At 39.7% G+C, this 22,069-nt stretch overlaps 1 protein-coding gene across 6 annotated transcripts in view; it reads right to left on the bottom strand.

Annotated features, from left to right (window-relative positions):
* The window catches only part of WDFY3 (WD repeat and FYVE domain containing 3), a 173,113-nt gene that overhangs the window by 67,364 nt on the left and 83,680 nt on the right, over positions 1-22,069 (bottom strand). For 5 of the 6 annotated variants that reach the window (XM_071555655.1, XM_071555658.1, XM_071555654.1 and 2 more), the window contains exons 9-16: positions 20,852-21,018; positions 17,853-18,320; positions 16,305-16,403; positions 12,663-12,856; positions 10,093-10,550; positions 8,162-8,245; positions 2,796-2,973; positions 153-367 (exon numbers count right to left, since the gene is read on the bottom strand). In XM_071555655.1, coding sequence (XP_071411756.1) covers positions 153-367; positions 2,796-2,973; positions 8,162-8,245; positions 10,093-10,550; positions 12,663-12,856; positions 16,305-16,403; positions 17,853-18,320; positions 20,852-21,018 — 1,863 coding nt within the window. The remainder of the gene's footprint in view (positions 1-152; positions 368-2,795; positions 2,974-8,161; positions 8,246-10,092; positions 10,551-12,662; positions 12,857-16,304; positions 16,404-17,852; positions 18,321-20,851; positions 21,019-22,069) is intronic. The other variant, XM_071555657.1, reaches the window with a different exon arrangement.

Below are 22,069 nucleotides of genomic sequence, written 5' to 3' on the forward strand. Positions count from 1 at the left end.
CAAGACAGTCTATTTGTTCAGAAATAAAATGGGATCTTATGTTATCAACTACCACACCAGGTCACTTAGGCTCTCTACCACTCTGAGCCGTTTACAGTGAGCCAGTGACAGCAGGGCCCAGTCCAGCTGAACTTCTGGGCTATCTTTCTGACCTCAACACCATCGGCTGCAGAGCTTGGGAGGCCAGCCTTTCAAACATCCTTTGCAGTGGTGGATGCAGTGAGTGGTCCTCATCCGAGAGAGCGGCGCTGCATCTCTGCAGAAGCCGTGCATGGAGCCCGGCTTCGCACATGACCTGCTGGTTTCTCTCCGTGTGTACCAGAGATTGCAGGATATTGGCCACTGCCAGCTGGAGATCCAGTGCATGCTGAAAAAGAGAACAGCACACAGCTTGAGAAAGTGCAAGCTGAAAAGGAAAATAAAATAAAGGCCTTATGCATAACAATGGAAACTACCATTAGCAATAACTACACAGAATGACCTATATGTGTGTGCATATGTGTATTTTGGGGCTATGTGTGTCTAGAGAGAACTAAGAACTTTCATTTTGTGAACAAGTAACTTAACATAGAAACATACACTCATTTTAGGTTGGAAAAGACCTTTAAAGATTATTGAATTGACCTGTTAACCCAGCACTGCCAACTCCACCACTAAACCATATTTCCAAATGCCACATCTATCCATCTTTTAAAAACCTGGGCAGCCTGTTTCAGTGCTTGACAACCTTTTTGGTGAAGACATTCTTACTTCCTAATATCCAACCTAAACCTTCCCTGGCACAACTTGAAGCCAATTCCTATCATTCTATCACCTGTTTGACTTGTTGCAACTGACCCTCACCTTGCTGCAACTCCCTTTCAGGTTGCTGGTAGAGAGTGATAAGATCTCCCCTGAGCCTCCTCTTCTTCAGGTAAAGAGCCCCAGCTCCCTCAGCTGCTCCTCATCAGACTTTTGGTCCAGATCCTTCACCAGCTCTTTTGCTCTTCTCTGAACACCCTCCAGCACCTCATTGTCCTTCTTGCAGTGATGGTCTCAAACCAAACACAGTATTTGGGGAGCAGCCTCACCAGTGCCGAATGCAGGGGGATGACCACTGCCCTGGTCCTGCTGGCCACACTATTGCTGATCCAGGCCAAGATGCCATTGGCCTTCTTGGCAAGCTGGACACTCTGCTGGCACACATTCAGATGGCTGTTGACCAGCACCCCCAGGTCCTTTTTTACCAGACATTTTTCCAACCACTCTTCCACCAGCTCGTGGAACTGCACAGAGTTGTGACCCAAGGGCAGGAGCTGGCACTTGTCCTTGTTGAACCTCACACTGTTGGCCTCAGCCCACTGATCCAGCCTGTCCAGGACCCTCTGCAGTGCCTTCCTACCCTCCAGCAGATCAACACTCCCATCACCTTGGTGTCATCCACAAACTGACTGAGGGTGCCTTTGATGCCTTCGTACAGATCACTGATAAAGATCCTGGCCCCAGTCCTGAGCCATGGGAGCAGCACTGGTGACCAGCCACCAGCTGGATGTGACTCCACTCACTACGACTCTGGGCCTGGCCACACAGCCAGGACACTCACCCAAGCCATGAGCAGTCAGTTTCTCCAAGAGAACACTGTGGAAACTGGTGTCAAAAGATTTACTAAGTCCAGATAAACAACATCCACTACCTTTCCCTCATCAATTAAGCAGGTTGCCTTGTCATAGAAGACAAAGTTAGTCAAGCAGGACCTGCATTTCATAAACCCATGCTGGCTGAGCTTGATTCCACAATTGTTCAGTACATGCCATGTCATGGTACACACAATGATCTGCTCAATAACCTTCCCCAGCACTGAGGCCACACTGACAGACCTGTGGGTCCCTCTTTCCAGCCAGTCTTGGAGATGGGTGTCACACTCACTAATCTCCAATGAACTGGAACCTCCACGACTAGCCAGGACTAATGAAAAATGAGGGAAAGTGGCTTGGTGAGCACTTCCACCAGCTCCATCAGTACTCTTGGGAAGATCCCATTAGCCCCATAGTCTTGCATATGTGTGTCTAAGTGGTGTACCAGGTTGCTCACCACTTCCCCTTTGTAGGGGCTTCATTCTGCCCACTGCCATCATCATAATCTCTACAAAATGTAAGATATATGCAACATAATAGCCAAATTAATATGTTGAAGCCACTAAGTCACTACAATCGTCACCAGTGGAGGACAAGAAAGAGGAATCATGTCTAGTAATTCTTGCAAGCTTTCAGAAGTCCTTTTTTTCCTGTAATAAACTGTGTTCTTTAGGGAAGACATCGCAAACAAAAAATACATAACCAATTTCAAAAAATGTCCAGCAAATCCTTCATATACAAAGCACCAGTAGACATTTTGTTTTGGGAATGGCACAAAGCAGGCAGTACAACTTTGGAACTAGAATATACTCCAGCTATTTCAAACAGCATATATACCCTACTATAATGGTCAATCCTGCATCCTCCTCATACTATGCATTAACACCTGATACATGAGAGAAAACATTAATAATGCTTGAAATCCATCTGATGGCAACTTCAGACCTTTCTTTAAATTTGTATTGTTGACAGGAGTTTGAAATAGACAAATAAAACAAAGCCTATGAAATAAAACAATTCCTACCAGGCCTCTATGTCACCAGCCATTCAACTCAAATAGCCTGTGAAATATATTCATTTTTCAGCACAAAACCAGAAAACATCATCAGCTTTCCTATTTCTCACAGCCATCCTTTTTCCCAGTCACTCTCAAAGCTCAAGATGGCAGAATTTTTTCCCTACCTCTGGGTGTGTAGCTGATCCAACAGAGGCCAGGAGATCCAGCATTGCAAGCATAGCACCAGGGTGAATAATGACAGCATCAGAGCTTGGTATGGATGTGGGTCCTGCTTGGAGTTTCACATCAGCTATGTTTTTCTGAGGGCAAACAGGAGGTGTTGAAACAGAATGATATGCGTGCCTGCAGGACAGAAAACATCCCATGGTTACAACACCCATCTATTATGAGCTCTGCATTTTTCAAGCAGCTGTAAAATTGTACTGGCTTATAGATGTTACTCCCCTTTCTCTTCCCTCTGTTAGACAGACCAAGTGTGTTCCTCTTCTCCGACCTGTTGTGTATGTTTCCCTAAAGGCAGCCTGGAAGTGTTTCAATTTCTCAACTGTTCTTGAACTCAAAAGTCTCCTCTCCCAGTGCTGTGTAGTTTGAAGAACTCAGAGGTTGCCTTTATCGCCTCCCTCTTTTTATTTGAGTTGCAGTGGCAACACCAAAACTGCAGCATGCAACCTACCACTGCTCCTGTTCTGAGGGGTGAATTCAGCTTGGAGTACGTTTCTCTCCCTGTGCTTTTCATTAACAACTGATTATAAAACTCATTATCACAAAACTCTCAGCCTCTGGGAATAGAAAGTTGGTCTCTGTGTATACTTTTGCCAGCAATCTGTACACTTTACATGACTACTACTACAGCAGTTTGGTTTTACATGAGGGTGCTTTAGTCTGATCCAGGCAAAAGAACCTTGGACATACTGACTTAGAAGCAACCACTTGTGGTGAGACCTGTCAACATGTTCCTCACTGAAACTCTTGGAGGTATCAGCTGGATGCCATTCTTCCTTCAGCATGAGATTCAATACACAAACAAGCATGAGCAGCTTACTGAACATGTGCTTTCAAGATGGTACTTTAAAAGCAAAAAAGAGATCAAAAGGCTCATGCTCACTACAAAACAAACAAACCACACAAAACCCCCCTACAAACCCAGAAAAACCTCAACACAAACCACCCATATTCTCATAGTTTTTATCATATAAAGTTATTTGTAAGATGAAATAGAACAAACCCTGTGTAACAATTTTTCTTGAAGATCACATGTCTGCTCTTTTACAAGAAGTGGATCCAGCCAAAAAGAGTCTCTTTTTATCTAATCACTTGAAAGATGCATTTCCCCTCTCTGTTCTCAGTGACAGATATTTACCCAAACCTTAGCACAAGTAAAACTCAGAGGCTCATTGATGCCTCACCCATCAGACATTTCCAAGAAGGCTGAGATAATGGCTTATTTAGTCAAAGACAGGACAGTAGGAAGTACAGTACAATCTTCTTGTGCTGGCTGAAAAGTGGGCTGGATAAATAATGTTCCCAAAAAAAGGATTCCCATTGAAAAGGTTTATGGCAGATCAGCAACAACTTGGCACCTGAAAAATCCAAGAGTACTGTTCAAAAGAGAATTTTTAAAGAAAAATTAAATTACTGGTGTTTTACTCATTCAGCTTATGCTTATAGCAAACTTGGCAATTCTCTTGTAACCACCTGCTATGAAAAAGATCCGTTCAAATGAATTTTTCTTGTGTTTTTTACAAACCCTTAGCCACTAATTTCCTGCACTACTCTATCAGACCCATGGATGGAAACGTGTGGCAGGTAAGGAAGACTTACCTCTTTTAAAATTAAATGAAATTAAGAGCAGCATAAGAATTAATAATACTATCACAGAGAGATGTTATCTCAAGCCTTGCCTGTGTCTTAATGCAGAGACTAAAATGCAGTTGTTTCTCCTGCATCCTGACAGTACTGCTCTATCTGAAGGAGAAAACTGTGGCCTCTTTCCAATGTCACCTTGAGCATCTCAATGCAAGTTTTACTGATGCAGTTCAAAAACTAAACATCTATTTATATTTAAAAATGCTCTTCAGTCTAGTGAAATTCCACTCTCCAACACATTCTTGAAGATAAAGCTTCTGCCCACTTTTAAGTACAAATTTTATTTCTAAGCCTACTGATTTGCACTCTCACATTCACCTCACCAGGTACATTGTGACGTTGCAACACAGCAATAGTATGGGAAGAGCATAATAAAAACCTGAGCTGTTGCTCAGTGTGATTCACAGACACGAATGGGATCCTGATCTCAAACTGCCTGAACTTCAAGACTACACACAACTGGAAAGGAAATACACTCAAGACTAGGCTTTCTGTTAGCAATTTAAGTAAAAGTTGTGTACTTAACACACATATTATTCTAAGTTTTTCACATTATTTTAAAGTATCTTCTGTATTTGGTTTTTCCACATAAGAAGTACTTGTATCAATACTACAGAGGGAAAAAAATCCAGTTCATAAAAATATCTCTAGGCAGTAAAAAGAAAACAGATCCTACAAAATCCAAGATATTAATTGCAGGTCTATGGATAAGTGTGGAAGATGCAACAAATTCATTTAGCCATGATTCTGCATTCTTGATATAATCCTTTTAGGGAAGAAGTAAAAAAGAAGTGGAGAATAGAAACAGACAGTGTACTGAAGATGACACACAGAACGGTCTAACATAACAAAAATTATAATTGAAGAAAAATTAAAACTTATATAATTAGTTACAACTCTCAACGAGCATTTTAACAACATTTTCATCTGAAGAGAAATAAATAAGATTTACTGTAGATAAACTCTCTGCGTATCATTTGCCAAGAGTAATCACCATCCAAACTTTCTAAAAGAATGGCTAAAAGTATCACAAAGTCCAAGCTACATTCTATTCTCTACTTCATCCTGTCAGGCCCGAGGCATCCCCTCAAAAAAAAAATTATGAGAACACCTTGTCAAGATATGTTTATTTCTGCCAAAATTTGAGGCAATCAAACAACTGAAAAAGCTGTAGTTCTTAATTGAAATTATAGAGCTGTGGAAGAACAAGGCACAGGTAACAGGGCGGACAGCACGTACTGCCATCCCAATGCATGTGCTGCAGGAGTCCTCCCTACTCTGCTTCCATTAAGGATAACACTTGGAGGACACCAGTCCTCAGGGAAACACAGCTTTGAGAAGTGGCAGACATGTCTGAGAGAGTATTACCATATCAGTGCAAACAGAACTGTTCTAGACTGTGTGCAAAACCAGAACTGTACTATTTTTACTTACACTATTTAGTTACGTGCACAGTGTCTGCTTGCTCTTTTAGCCAAACAACACAGAGCTCTCCCTCAGGCACCTGTCTTACAAGTCAAAAGGCAGAAAACCAGGCCACAAGAGCAAGGCAGATCCCAAGGATGCAAAGGAAAGGACACAGAAAACAGTAAGAGAAGAGCAAACACTTCTCTCAGAGGAGTCAACTCCGACAGAATCTGAACGTATCTGACATTTAGAAGGAGAAAAAAATAATACTGGACTACAACCCCCAAGCTGCTTATTTTTAAAAGTTGAAAGATCTCAGCTACTGGCACTGAATCCACCAGGAATGACAAACATTATGTTGAACAACTGTGAGAAAGCAGACAGCTGTTCAAACAGAGTTTTTGGAAAGCCTAGTCCTACTATTTTACTTGAAAACATGCTTTTACAGAAAGTATCTGAAAAGTCACCCAGGCCAGCATGATCATTCTTTCTGTCCACTTTTGCTTTGAGTCTTACACAATTTTTTATAGCCCAAAGGCCTTTTTATTTTGTGAAAATCCATTTCAAAGGCACTCTTTATCCCAGCAAGTACCTACATCACTATACTGGTGCTTACCTGAATTGCCCAAAGCACCCCACAGGGATAATGACTTTTTAAACTGCCCAATCTTTACCTCCAGTTTTCAAATAGCTGCTTGTTCAGTACTACAAAAAATGAGGGAAGCCTAACATATCTATTCACATATTGCTATATTTATATTTTAATTATCAGGCTGCATCAACAACCCATCTGGCACTCTTTACTCATCACACCCTGGAATGAGCTCCTGTTTGGCAGGCACTGTGTGTGTTCCACTGCAAGCCTTTGCATATCCGTGTGTTTGAGTAATTCAGTGAACCTGAGCAGCCACACCTGTTACCCCTGGGAGAACAGCACGGTGTGGGACAGCAAAGGGCAATCTGTAACACTAGAGGTTGATATCAGAGCTGAAACTGTAAACAGCTTCCACAGGAAATGCTTTCTTCTTCCAAGCTTCTTCAGAGTAAATGAGAGGGAAAGGAGTTTGGCAGGTAAGGGGTTTTTACTCTGTAAGCTGCAAGGTTTGTTCCTAAATGCTTCAGTGATAGAAAAGAATGGAAATGACAGTCTAAGAGGTTCTGGATTACTGGAAGGTGGCCTTGTCCAAGCCACCTCCTGTAGAACACCCAGGTATGACTTGGGCAACAACACTCAGCAAGACAGAAAGAGGGTTCTCTTTACTAAACTGTTCGAGTATAAACATTCCTTTCAAAAGAGTTTTTAAAAGTATATTTGGTTGCTTCCCTTTGCAAAATATTTCACATTCCAAACATGAAACTTGATGGCATATTTTAACCAGTGCACCAAGGAAGAATGACCACATTTTCCACATATGGCATCTGTACCTCAGATAACCCAGAGTCTTTCAAATATCTTTTTAGCTTTCAAAAGCAAATCTCTGCCTAACCTACATCTTCAGATGATAAAGGGCTTCTCCATTCCCTGGGGACTCCAGGAAAAAAATCTTTTCATTATTTGCACAAGCCCATAAGTAACACTGCTGTTCAAACAATAACCTTTATTAAAAATAAATAAAAAATTAGATCTACCAGACACATTAAGGTGCGTAAGACAAGACAGCAGCTTGGGAGCTGAAGTGGGTACTGGGATTTCTGAATTGTGCTATCTGTGCCTTCTTTCCAAACCTTTTAATTTAGCATGTCTCTACATCATTTAATAGTCAAGTACTGACAGGTTCATTCTTTACTTTTTCATTCTGTGCAATTACCAACAAATGAGCACCTTAACAAGCCATCCACCTTCCTACTGCAAGTATCTTTTCTTGAAAAATTAGTCAAGAAAAGTGCAATCCTGCTGTATTCATTGATCTACGGGCACAGTCTGAATGTCTTTGAACTGCTCCTGAGAGTGTCAAGCATACCTTCCTTAGATCCTTTCTTATACCAGGCTTTTTTTGTTTTTGAATCATGAACATGACTCTAAGTGCTTTGGGAGTCTGGAGACATCTCTAATCTCATCCATTAGCATCATTGCCTAGGACTGGATATGAAACACACCCTTACATTTATTTCATCCAGTGAACACACAAGTGGAAATGCACACCTCAGGAAAAAAAAAACCAGACTCAAGAGAAATACCCCTCCCCTGCAAACTGAGAAACACAACAGTGAGAGAGAAATCAGAAGTGAGATCAACTTGTCTTGGAAGGGTCGGTACCTTTTCCTGGACAAAGCTGGCGTACCCCAAGGAGAGGGGAGAGAAGTCTCATTTGTCAGGCAAGGAGGGATCTGTTCTGCACGACTACAGACAAAACAGACAGGGGTAGGACAGAGAGGTTAGAAAAGAAACCAGAGGCCATACATAAGCTTGTTAGTTTTACAAAAGTGCCAATAAGACCATCATAGGATTCATTCTTTGGAAACAACACAGATGACACAGGACACTGTGGAATGACAGCATCAGGTGAACACACAGGCATGCAAAGCATGTACTGGTACTGTGGAATGACTCTGCAGTGCTTGTTCACTACTCTGCAGAGGTTTACTGACAGTGGCAAGGCAGAACATCTTCCAGTGTTAAACAGCAGAAATTCGGAGGAGAAAGTAAAGCCTCAGCAAATTAGGTATAACAAACAGGGTAAGAAATAAAGTCATGTCAACTTTACAATGAACGATGATCAGAAAATTTCAAAGAGAAGAAAGAACGCAGTCACTGAAAAGAACAGCCAAAACAAATAAAAAAAGAACTTAGGGTATCTTAAGCAACATCACCATGGCATTTACTTACCCCATTGTTTCCTCATTTTATACTGTTAGCCAGTGCCATAAACTTCTACAGGGTGTATTACAAATTCTTAATACAGATTTTCATCCCACTATCTGAATATTTTGATAATACTTTAAAAAGAGATCAAATAGATAAATTTCTGTAGTGGGCGTTTATTTTATCTGAGGGAGGGGTGTTGGGGTTTTTTATATTTTATTGTTTTGAAGAAGAGAAAATCATTAAGATTTGCTGCTTTGGAGGCAAAATTTCATAACAAAACCATAAAGTTTGTGCTTTGCTAGTCACTGAGTTTTAACTGGCAGCCCTATTGATATATCAACATAGACAACCACACCCTCAACACTTGGAAAATCAGCCCCTGTATGTGACAAACTAGATGGCCCATCTTATTAAAACAGGGTCCCATTCAGTAGCTGGAGTGCAGAAGCTTCAAGGTCCCAGATACGAAGTTTAGGTCTGTGTTTTACTACTTTGTACCTTAAAGTACAAATCAAGACAAATTAAGGGCAAAAATTACTTTAAGACAAGCCAATCTTCAACATATACTTCACAAAGTTTTGTTGTCATTTTCAATCAACTTTGAGGCACATGTTTCTGTTCATTTCGAATCCCATTATAATTAATTAATTAAATAACAAGCGATAAGACAAGAGGAAACGGCCTCAAGTTGAATCAGGGCAGGTTAAGACTGGATATTTGGAAAAATTTCTTCACTGAGAGGATTATCAAGCGTTGTAACAACAGGCTGCCCAGGGAAGTGGTTGAGTCATCCTCCCTGGGAGTTTTTTAAAGATGTGTAGATGTGGCATTTAAGGACATGGTTTATGGTGTATTTGTTAGTGGTAGATTTATAGTTAGACCCTATTTTTAGAGTCTTTTCCAACCTAAAAGCTTCTAGGATTCTGAATTAATTCCCAATGTTATCTAATCACTTCAAGTTCTGTATCAAAGGAAACATGGAGTTAAGACATGACATTCAATAACCAATTTTTCATTTGAATGAATAAAAGCATAAAAATCTTGTAGTTCTGTGTGATAACAACTTGCTGCTTATCAACCAACAGACTGCTTCAAAACATCAAATACAACCATAAACTTGAATCTTTATCTTAACTGGTACCACGACAAAAACATTCAGCATCAGAGAGAATGCTGCACAGTCACTGACTGGTCAGATGCTGACACCTTATATTCCTCTCACTGGAGTGAAGGAACAAAGAAATAGATGAAGCAGAAAACACAAAAGCTTGCAATGAAGATATTTGAAGAAAACTATTTTTGGGAACAGTTGTGGCAGGGCAGGTAGGGTGAGAAGATGAAAAAAAGAAAGGGAAAATAAAAAAAAAGAGCAAAGTTCATACCTGTCAAAAGAATCTGTTGCTACCTTGTAGAGGTAAATAAAAAGTTTGCTGCAGTGTCTTAGAGTAGGTGACACAGAATCCAGGGATATTAGGTCATCATCCAAAAGTCTTTGAAATAATTGTGTGTTTGAAGGGAAGACATTCAAGGGACTTATCTTTCTCAAGTCTGAGAAGCAGCCAAGTAATCGAACAGCATCTGCCAGTTTCTCATACTGGATCTCTGTTTTGAAGAAGTGAGAGTTGGCTGGCTCGTAGCGCATCGCTGCAGTCAGTGTGCAGAACACAGTGTGAAGCAGTTCAAACACTTGGTTCTGGTTTACTTTTTCCCAGCCATTCTTGGGAGGCGAGCACAAAGATCTCTCCATAGCAACGAGCAAGGAAGTGACATACACAAATCCACCAACTTTCCTAAAAACTGTTCTTGTGCGGTGACTCTCTCTCAGCACCAAGAGTAGGGCCTATGGACAAAGCAGACAATCAAAAGAGGGAAACAATGGCAACAAAAAGCAGCAGCATTACAAACAACTTGGGAAAAGGTAGGAACACTTTTGCTGTGCTAGCAAAATCCTTGTGTCTTTTGTCAGAATTTGGTAATGCCTGAAGTCTCTAAAGATCAACCTTCCACTGCAAGAGTTCTCATACTCAAATGTTTACAAACTAAAAAGAGTGGGGGGGAAAGTAAAGCACTGCCTCTAATTTAGAAACAAGAAATTAAGGAGGTAAAGAAACCTGCCAACTGAAAAGACTTGACCAAGCCTAGAATGGTACCCAAAATTGCCAGCTAAGTCTCTTAGTGATAAGGTGAAGAATATACAATTGGAAAGGAATATTCTGTGCCATCACACTTCACAATTTGAAACAAGGATGAGCAAACCCAAGTTTCCTTGAAATCCACAATGCAAATGCACCTGGCAGCTAGGAAGCTACAACAGCAGTCAAACCTAACAATTCAGTTGGTGAATTCAGGCAGCAAAAAATTAGCCAAAAAACCCACTTAGTTTTAGCTTTCTTCTATAAATCTCTGAATTAGGTGAGACTCTATTCTAAGAGTTGCTGTTCAAAAATAAGCCTGAAAGAAAAATAAAGTGGATAAAACCTTAGTTGCTGAACGAATAGATACAAAGTCACAGTATAAACAGCAGAAACTACCCGAACCTGGGTATTAGAGAATAATACTCATTTATCTGTGAAATCTGGGTGTGGAAAAGCTCCTTCGCCCAACCAAAAACAAACAAAAAACATCTGTCATGGGAAGTTGGACCCACATGAGAATATGCAATACAGAAGAAAAAGTCTCTTACAGGAAGCATCACAACAAAAAAATGTTATTGAGACAGAAAAATAAGCTACAGGGGAGTCTTCCATGACCAAAACTTTACTTCTTCAGAATCATGCTGCTATTTTTTTGAGCACTTAGGAGATGAGTATTGAAATAGGTAGACTGTCATTCCTTTGAAGGCAATATCTCATCTCCTGACAAACCTGAACAAACAGTAAGAGACATATCACTACCCTGTTCTGGACTGTCAGTTCCATAACCAAAATTAGTGAAAACACCACTGATGGAAGTACAACAGGGCACATGAAAGACAGAAATCCTGATTTTCTATGTTAAATCCTCTGGGGAACTGCAATAACTTTTCTCTCCCCTTAAGTACTGTGAATAACACATGCTCAAAAATGACTGAAGACCTTGATAGACAAAACACAGCAAATGAATAATTTTATTACTAGCATTTCTTTTTGTCTTTTGGAATAATATGAAGCTGCTTATCTGCCAGAGAAATATTACAGCTCCTTTGAACAGAGATGAACTTAGATGTGTCCAAACCCTCTCCAGTGCAGTAAGACTCATTTACTTGCTACTAATTTGCCTCAGATTTTCCACCCTAAAATAAACAGTATTATGTCAATTTACAAAAGTAACATGAGCCACTCTAAGAAGAAATTTTGGGTCTAGATTAACATATAGAAACAATAATACAGTAGCAGACAGATAAGAGTTTTCTTGTTTCTTCCTCTCCTTGCAGCCCTACTTCCCTCCCTTTTCACTGTTTTCCTTAAACAAGTTCCTCAGCTTTATCTTCCAGTAGGATCAATACAATTTAAATTTATATTAATTATTTCAGCATTCAAAGCTAACAAATTGGTAACATAAAATAAGCCTGCCACAGGAAAATGCAAGCCAGCACTGAAAATAAACTTACATATTACACACCTGCTTTTATCTCCCCATGCATTTTCATTATTTTTAACTCAATAATACCTTACCAGGAAAGATTATCGTATCAGAACCTCATTTCCTACCCACTAAGACTGACTACAAGTGGTGATACTAAAACCATACTCACTCTCTAGCCTTCATCTCTGATTCTGAAACCTACCATGGATAGATGGAAGAAAATAAAAGCCATGGACCAAATGTTGGCATTTCAGCTCCAGAGGCGATCTACATTCAGCAGCTAAACACCATCCACACAACCCAACGCAACTCAACCCCCTTCTCAGTGTTTTCTTTTTGGAAACAATGTCTTAGGAGCAAGAGTCCTGAACAGTGCTAGTTCACTTACCCTTAGGATGTCTGTTTTCAGCTGCAGTTCCGTGGGTGGAGCCGAGTGCATCAGCCCCAGCAAGGTGCCCATGTCATCCTCCCCACTGGGTGACAACACCAGCTGCTGGATGATCATCAGGGCGTGCTGGCGGCACTGGGGGTACTTCACTATGTTGTGGACACATCTGGCACCACCAAACTCCCTGAAAATACCTGCTCGGAAAGAGGGGTGAGGATGAGCACATAAGGAGTATGAAAAATACCATCAGTAACAAATAATGACAACAAAACAGTGTGGGAAGTGTTTGTTTTTGTTTCTAGAAACTGAATAGCAGAGTTTTAGCCTTATGGATGTTTAATAACTTACTACTATTTGTCCTCCCCTACCACAAATAAAAATAGAACTTGAATGTCTCCTAACAATATTTTTCACTAAAGGATTTGAGTACAAGGATGAAGGTGAGTTCTAAAAACTTCCTCAATAATTCTGTTACTGCAACAGTAGTTATTCTTTTCACGCTAGAGCTCAAAGGATCTCGGGATGAAACAAAAAAATATGCCAAGCCTTCTATCTTTTGGGAAGACTCTATACTGTTTTGGTTAAAGGTAATGTTTATATTACATTTAGTAATGAACTAAATGTAACATGAATTAAAAATATAACTAGGCTGTTTCTGGATGAGATGAACAAACTAGGAGCATTGGCTGAGAAGTGGCTCTGTCTGTCCACAAGATTTGTAGGATTCTGCATAAGTTTTCTTGTGGCAAGACTTATCTCAGCAGAGATTAATCTTAAGCCAAATAATGTTTTCCAAGCTTACTGGCTACTCAGAAGAACATATGTGCAATATTAACTGAAAATTATATGAAAATTGATTTTGAAAACACCATAAAACCCAAAGTGGAATACATATGGCATATATAATGTGTGTTTAGTACAGTGTCAGCACCCAGAGCACTGCCCTGTGTTACTTACTGAAGATGAAAACAGAGTAGGGAAATGGATCGATGCTGCATTACTGCAGCAAATTCCTTGTGACCATAAACCAAAAGGGCAGTTTAAATGACCAAGTTCAGGATTAAGTAGAACAAAGTTTATTGCCTTTAATGTACATAAACAAATTTTAATCCCATTATCCATTTCCAGTTTTCTTTCTGCTGCTTTCTCTGGTGTCCTTTGGATGAGATATGGATTTAGACAGTGTGAAAGGAGAGGTCTCATACCCTAGGACAGGTAAGTTGGTTTCATCCCCTCAAAGGCAAAGGACATCTCCACAGCAGTCAGGTCTCTTGTTTTCAGAGAGACAGGTAACATTTCATACCTCTCCTCCCACTCTAGGTGTCAGTTCTCAACTATCCAATGAACCTGTGTGTGTCTGGACACCCAAATTTCCTGTTGAAATTTGGTTAGCAGTTATGCAATATTCAGGAAACCTTTATCAGAGACAGTGGTTTAAGGCCAGAAACCAAGCTTTGGGTGTGGTATGATTCACTGCAATGCTGCACAATGTCTACTTATGCCTCTGTGATGACCTGTAACCCCTGCTGGCCTCTGGATACAGCGGCACTGAGCTCACATCCCAGACACACTGCACAGACAGCAGCATCACCTTTGCTGAGAAATGGTTCCTCAACCGCCCCTGTAAGCTCAGTCCCACTCCTACACTGGGAGAGCTCCTGACGAAATGAGGCCCTTGAACTCTCCAAGAGTTCTCAAAAACAATATCTGTGGCTTCATCCCAAAGTCCTGATGTTTTTACGCTACCCTTTGTTGTTTCTCTGGTGCATTAACTCAAAGATTAACTTGGTATGGAGAAGTACCAATGAGGTACTGATGGCTGATTCGTGCTTCCTAGGTGAGCTCAGGAATGCCATTTAACAGCAGCCGAGGATTTGTCCTAAGTCAGGTGGACACCATCAGGGTCAGATCATAATCCACAGAGCCTGATGCTACACAGATACATGGTCCAGTGCTGATCCAAGACTTGCTGCTTCAGAAACATGAGGCAGTTCAGTCCTTCATTTCCCCAATTTCTCCTCACATGGAAGCCCCACATGTTCTTTCATGCCAGTCCTTTCTGACTCGTTTCTAATTCTGTCTTTTCTTACATGGCAAAACCAAAGCTGAGTGATAAATACAACACACCTGCAATCAATACCAATTCTTCTCTAAAGTTTCCTTATTTCAGTCTAATTCACTACTGTTCATCATTGAACAGGTTCATCCAGTAAATCAAAATGATGGGGTTTTTTTCCTTTCCACTGACATGAAGAGTAGCTTTGGAGGACAAAAGGGATGTGGCAAAGGAGACACACAACTTCAGCAAAGCTTCCAGCAGAGTCATCCACAGCTTTGCCACAAGCAAACCAACCAAATGGTCTATGTGCAATCATGACAGACTGAATGTAAAATTAATGGAAGCACCTGCTTGGAGTAATCCCTGCTTTGCTGTAATACCTTTCTGCTTTAACTAAGGGCATGGAACTGGGCTTTATCTCAAGGGCCATGGATAATAACTTCCCTGATGGAAGGAAGAATTTGCTTATCAAGAATGTGGACAAAGCCAAGCTGGCAGATATTCTAAATGCTCACTGGGCAGAATTCAAAAGTCATCTTCAGAAGTGGTTTGAAATCACAAGCTGAAATGCAACACAACTTGAAAACAAGTGCAAGAGTGAAATGGCATAGATAACAATGGAGGTTATCCAACACTGGGCCTAAATTTAAACAAAAAAACCTGCCCAGGCAAAAGCAGAAAAGAAACAAATTACAACCTTTAAGTCATTAACCCAGAAACCAATGTTTAAACAGTGAGCTATCAACCAAGATGGAAAATGATCAAGATTTCTTTCTTAAACATTAATCAAGGATTTTAGTTTCTCCTACTTACATGAACAAAATGAGAAGTAAGAAAACACCAGTCAAAACTGAGAAAGAGGAAAAAAACCCTGATGAAATAAGGATGCTTCATGGCCTCTAAGGCCAGAAAATCCCTGATTCCTCAGGATAGGGTCTGTCCCCTCCCACCTGTTTCTGTTTTTTCTTTGTCTAACAGAACAAATGGTTTGAAAACATTTATCACCCCTTACTCAATCTGCTATTTCCATCTCTCAGAGAGAGCTTTTACCAATTTGAGAGAAACACGCTGCCTATTTCAAAATCACTTAATCTTGGCTAATGGAAGATGATATAAAACTGCCTGACTGAGAAAAGGACAATCATAACAGAGCCCTATTTATACATAATGACTGGGAATAAGCCTTTAAAAATGAAAGAACAGCTTTAACTAAAGATGCCAGCATTACTAATCACATTTAAGGCAATGTGACTGAACTACATTACTAATTATATGCTTGAATCTTTCAATACACACTGTGTTGAAAGCTCTACTACAGAATGTTATAGTACTATTGGAGAGTGATGGGGTGTGGTGGTTATCTTCAAGTAAACAACAGCAAAAACCTCAAGTTAAATCACTATTTTGTACTCCTTGAGTTTATGCACTCTAAATTATGCTGTCTATTTCCTTTGCTGGAAAAACTTGGCAAGAGAAGAAGTGTATTTCAGAGTGTTTGATTACTTGTCTGAAGATAGAAAGTCAAGACATGATTTTCTGAGTTATCCTTTTACATATATTTTGGCAGCAATCTCTCTACTTACCTGCATTTGTGTTTGATCCTTGTAGGAGCACTGTCAAGGTCTCCATAACCAATAAAGCCAGCTGCTTTTGGTCCTCAAATGAACTGTTTCTTGAATCCACTAAAAATAATTTCAAAAGCTAAAGTCATAGCAAATACCACACTAAGATACCCCTTGATACTTTCCATCAACACTTTTATTTTCTTTGCTTCCCCAGAGAGCATGAGGCCTAACCATTTTCCAGAGCAAATTAAGATTCAGTCTACACATGCATTCCTGGGAAAGCTTAGCTTAACTATGAATAACTTGAAAAGTTAATTTATAAAGACAAGAATTTAAACAGAAGCTTTTGAGCACTGTGAGCTCAGCAGTGACTGATGCTACAGCTGTAGGTGTAATTTCACACCTTTCACTATTGTTTGCTAAACCCACAAAATGATAACACAGTTGAAGACTTAACAGGATCTGTTCTGGTTCAGTATTCAGTACTTGAAAAGAGAAATTCCACAAAAAACCCACAAAATTGCATTCACATAATTACAGCAAATGTGCTGATGACTCAACAGGTGTAACAAATCCACCAACTCCATAAGTGGTTTCTTACACATGGAATAACACTCCAGAAAAAGTGGTTGTGGGTTTGGAGTTGTTTTGTTCTGCCCCCTTTTTTTTTTTATTTAATTCCTCTCCTAAAAGGAAGCCACAACAGGAGCATGTGTGCCCAAGTAGCACCCTGATCAGGTGACATTTATTTACAAGAACATGAGAACTGATGTGTTTTTCAATGAAGCTGCAGGTAACAAAGCTTTCTAACTCTAATCTGCAGCCGCCACCCACTATTAAGGCATACAATTAAACCCAGGTGAAACATCCAACAGTTAAGGTCAAAAAGGGAGTGTCACTGATGCACACTAACTTGATTGCAGTTTGAATAAAGAACACAAACAAAAAACCCCCAAATTCTCTGGAAGTGCATGTATGCTCCTGTGGCACTTGGCAGGACCTGCTTTGCAGGCCTACCTGCTATGTAGCTTGTCTCTGTGATGTTCAGTTCTGGAGACAAGATAACTAATTTCAGTATTTTTTTTAATGCTCAGAAAAATGTAGACTCAATCTATAAAGAAGTCTGCAAACTTGAATGCATATTCCTATTGAGATCTTAGGTTTGAGCTCTCTGGTATTTTTTCAGAGATGGAGGTAGAAACAACGAAACCCACAAGTAACTCCTCCTAGGAAGAATATAGATATTATGCATAGCTCCTTTACTTTTTTCATGTTAAGTAACAAATATTTAAACCAATACATCAAAAAATATTTAAAAAGGAAAATATGAACTCCTACTATTTTGCATTCATACAGCATTTTTTATTAAAGTTTGCCTCCAGCTTCTCTCAGGACATTAAGAAAGAAGCAATTCCAATGAGCTTGCAAGATGGCACAGCAGCCTCCAGCAGAACTCAGCCCTTGAGGTCCATGTTCAGACACTCTTGTTCCTCCTCTTAAGTGTCAGACTCCACTATTCCCAGCCAAAAAAAGACATGTATTGAAAAACAGATGGGAACACACTACCTTGATCATTGAGCGCCTGAGTGGGATCTTTCAAAAGAGCTGCATATTTGTGAAGCAGATTTACCATCACCTCCAGAAGCCCCACTTCCCTGAAGACATCCTTAAAGATGTAGTCATGACGGGTGAACTTCAGGAGTGTCTTCATGGCAGTGATGCTACACTGAAAGGAAGTGCTGGATTTTAAAAGGATGCTCACACTGATCAGTTCTTTACAGGGTATGTAATTCAAGCTGAAGACAACCAATTCCAGCATCTCAAAGTATTTGGTCTGCACTTCTGGAAGTCTGGGAATTTTCTCTGCAAACTGAGACAATGTGTGCTGCGATTCCAAAATGAAGTAGTTGGCATTGTCCGCCATATAAATATTGGTGATGGCATCAAGGATGATTTGTGCTAGATAGTTGGTTTTTGCTCTCAAAAATGCATTCTGGAGGACAGAAAATGCTTGAATATTCCTCACACTATGACCTAAATCAGGAAACAAAGTGGGATGGGAGAAAAAAGGAAAGAGAAAGTTCTTAATCATCATAAACAATGAGTACTTTTATTAATAACAATCCATGCATTTTAACAAGTGGGAATAAAATAACAATATATGTCACATATAATAAGAAGCCTCTACACAACCACTTTCATTGCAAATCCCACAATCTACTGTTCACTGAGACGGCATCTTCATCTTTGAAAGTGTTTACATAAGCAGCTAAATCAAAGATAATTTCTTTAAAATAGGTAAGCATGTTGACAGTGCTAAAATGTACATAAGGATACAGTTCTAGAGACAAAACGAGGCCAGCCCATCATGTACCCAGGCCATGAGAGAACACATCACAGCAACAGTAGCATGTTCTGTATTCCCTAATGCAGAACACAACTCTGGCACCCACATTCCCTCACTCAATGGAGCAACAAGCAATGGCAAATCCTTGCCAGTCAGATTCAAAGCCAGACAATACACATGGCCACCAAATTCTCTATTTCCTTCCTCTTTTTGGCAGTTGCCTGTGTAGAGAAACTCCACAGGGCGGCGTTAAGGCCAGTTGTACAAAATTCTTCTTAAAAGTACCTGCAGGTTGATTAAAATCTCATTCATTCAGTCAAAGAATGCATCATTTCTGAGTGCTCCCCGTGGTTCCCAGAATTTTCTGTGAGTAGATATTACTCTTATTCTACTAAAAAGATCCCTCAAAGAGAACACTAAAACTTCTGTGCGAATAGTACAAGTACAAATCCCATGATACAGAAAACAACTAATGGTAAAAAATTATTTTAACAAAACAAACCATCAAGAGTGAGAACTTCAAAAACATTCTAAACAAAACATTTAGAATGTTTTAACAATAAAATCTTATTTTCAAACAAGGTATATGCAAAGTGATAATCTGATTTAGAAACCCTTTCATAAACAAAGAATCCTGATTTATTACATATTCTCTGTGGAACACTGCTTTCTTCACTGTTTATAAACTCAATTGTCCAATTTAACAGTAAATTCAATTATCTTCATGCCCAGCCTCACCACCTCCCATGCCAGTATTTCTCCAGAAGGCAACAGGAAACTCCCTTGAAAACGAATACAGAACTATTTCAGCTACTGGAAGAACATTAGTTACATTCTAAGTCACACTCAGTTGTTTCTAAAAGGACTTTTTAACATGCTTTCTTTATTACAGAAAATGTCAAAAAAAGAGGATTTAGAGCTTATTAAATGTGACAGGAACACAGTGTCAGATACAACTATTTATATTCCAATTTAGTACCAACAGTTGTTCCAGGCAATCAAGAAGACTGTTAAATTAACTTTGATTATTATGAGGACCCCTGAAGAAACCAAATTTTAACCAGCTCTTCAGAATTCAAGAACTAAAAAGATTTTAAATAGAGGCAATTAAGCAAATGAGTATGGTCTTCATAAAAGACAATTTGCACCCATAATGAAAAGCAGGTAAAAGGAACTGAGAGATGTGGAGACAAATACCACAAAATTAAGTAACTCTTTTGTGGATTGCAGCAGACATGGCTCTCTTATGCTACTGTATCAGAAAAGCTGATTAGTCTAAACAAAAATTAGTGTTATTATCAAAACATGGAGAAATTTAACTCTGAGTGTATCACTTTTTTCCACTATTTAGTGCAAAAGAAAAACAAATCCCATTAACAACGAACTTTCTCAATAGCAGAGAAGGGAAGTCATTGTCCAAGCAACCCAGATATACAAGAGAAACAGTGAAAGTAAATCCATTAGCCTATAAATCTATAAATGCAATGCTATCATAAGATTTTTTCTTGTATCACTGGTATTATTCAATCTCATAAAAAGCTCAAGTGAAAAACCAGCTCCACTGTGACTATTAAATTCCAAGCTCCTTAGTTATATACAAGACTTACCTAAAATTTAAGTTTCAGCACAGGATGTGAAACATAAGCTTATTTTTATAAAGCCCTTTCTCCCCTGGGGCTTCCTCAACCTAATCTCTATATCATAATTGACTGTGGTTGCAAGCACACCACAGATTTTATCCCTCTGTGAACACTGGTGATGAAACAACAGATTCCAGCCCACAAGTTACGTTTGCATAAGCTGAAAAAAGCTAACAGAAAGCAAAATGGGGTGGGAGGAGGATTAAAAAAAAATCAAGCCAGCACATCAGCCTCTCATATCAGTTTAGTAAGAGCAGCTTAAAAGACAATACATCAAATCAGTGCATCTCTACACTATGATAATCTCTCACAATGTCCATGCAGAAACTGTCAGCTTTGCAGTGAGAGAGGCTGGACTTGGCTTCAGTCCTTGAGGACAAAAGCCCTACACTTTCTTCTTTGTGTACCAACCCCAAACCAAAAATCTCTGAGCCCAACATAACTGTTTGATATGCAATCTTAGGTAAAGAACCTCGACTCAGTTGCAAACAGTTTGTGTAGTACACAGCTTCTCTGTATTTTGCTGTTTACACTTAAAACAACACAAAGCCAAACAGAGAGAAAGAAAGCCAGCTCACCTTTGCCTGCGGGCTGTGGGACTGCAAATCCGGGTAGGAGGAAAGGTACCCCAGTGGTAACACCTGCTGGCTTTAATTCATTGACACCATATGTTGTTAAGGAAGTTATCAAATTAACTAAGTCCTTCAGAGCATCCTTGGATTCAGCTTCTTTAGCCTGTTCTAATCTAAAGAAAATACAACGGATCAAGTTAGCAGCACTACTTTAATAAGACCCATTTTACTCCATTCATTCAGAGACCACAGTTTTACTGCCCTATCTTACATGTTTATAAGTCATACCATTATGCCAGTCTAACACTGGACTTACAAGGACATACAGTTATTTGCCTTAGAAATTCACCTCTAAGTCTTTCCTTGAACTCAACAGTTTACCAAAAAAAGCAGCACAGACATGAAAATTACTTATAAAATCCTCTCACAGACATGAAGCTATTGGATAGGAAAGCACATATATAGTTTGTGATTAAATAAATCCATAATTAATTTGCTAGATTACATCTGCCACTTTGAGAGTTAATATTATATGCTAATGAAATGGCATCTTGGTAGAGGTCTAACACTTAGAAGCACTGGATGAAGCACCTTCATTAGAACTCCAAACCTACCTCTGAGCACCAGAGAATGGAAACATTAACATCCCATTCCAACCATTATTTCCTGTCAGCAACACACCCTCAGACCAAACCCTAAAAACCCACTCTGAACCACCCTCCTTTTCCTTCCACTTCATCAAAAATTAAACCGTGTTTAATTATTTACTAAGTCTATAACCTCTACAGATCTCAGGAGTAAGCTGGGGACCACCATCTCCTATTTGCTCATGCAACACAAGGTCTATTTTATTTCCTGCTGACAAGAGAACATGGGAGCCCTTTAGAAGTAGCTCATGCTGCAATTCTCCATCTTCTTCTCAGTCAGGTGTGGCTGAGGAAGGAACCTTGTCCATCCTGCAGTCACTATGGAAGCAGTAAGTTCACTTACTGTAATTCCACAATTCCCCCACATTCTTTGCCCTTTCACACCAACCAGGTGAAATTACAGACTAACTCCTCTGGCCCTCACAGACCTTCCAAAATTTCTTTACTAAGCCACTTTCTTCACACATCCTTCTGCTTTGCCAGCTCCAAAGCCTTTCTTCTTGGCTGCCTGAGGCCCAATGTCCAGATTTCATACCCCCATGTGACACTCATCCTCAATAACAGAGCCATAGAGCTG

This window comes from Pithys albifrons, chromosome 5, assembly GCF_047495875.1.
Source record: "Pithys albifrons albifrons isolate INPA30051 chromosome 5, PitAlb_v1, whole genome shotgun sequence".
In the NCBI taxonomy this organism is placed as follows: Eukaryota; Metazoa; Chordata; class Aves; order Passeriformes; family Thamnophilidae; genus Pithys; species Pithys albifrons.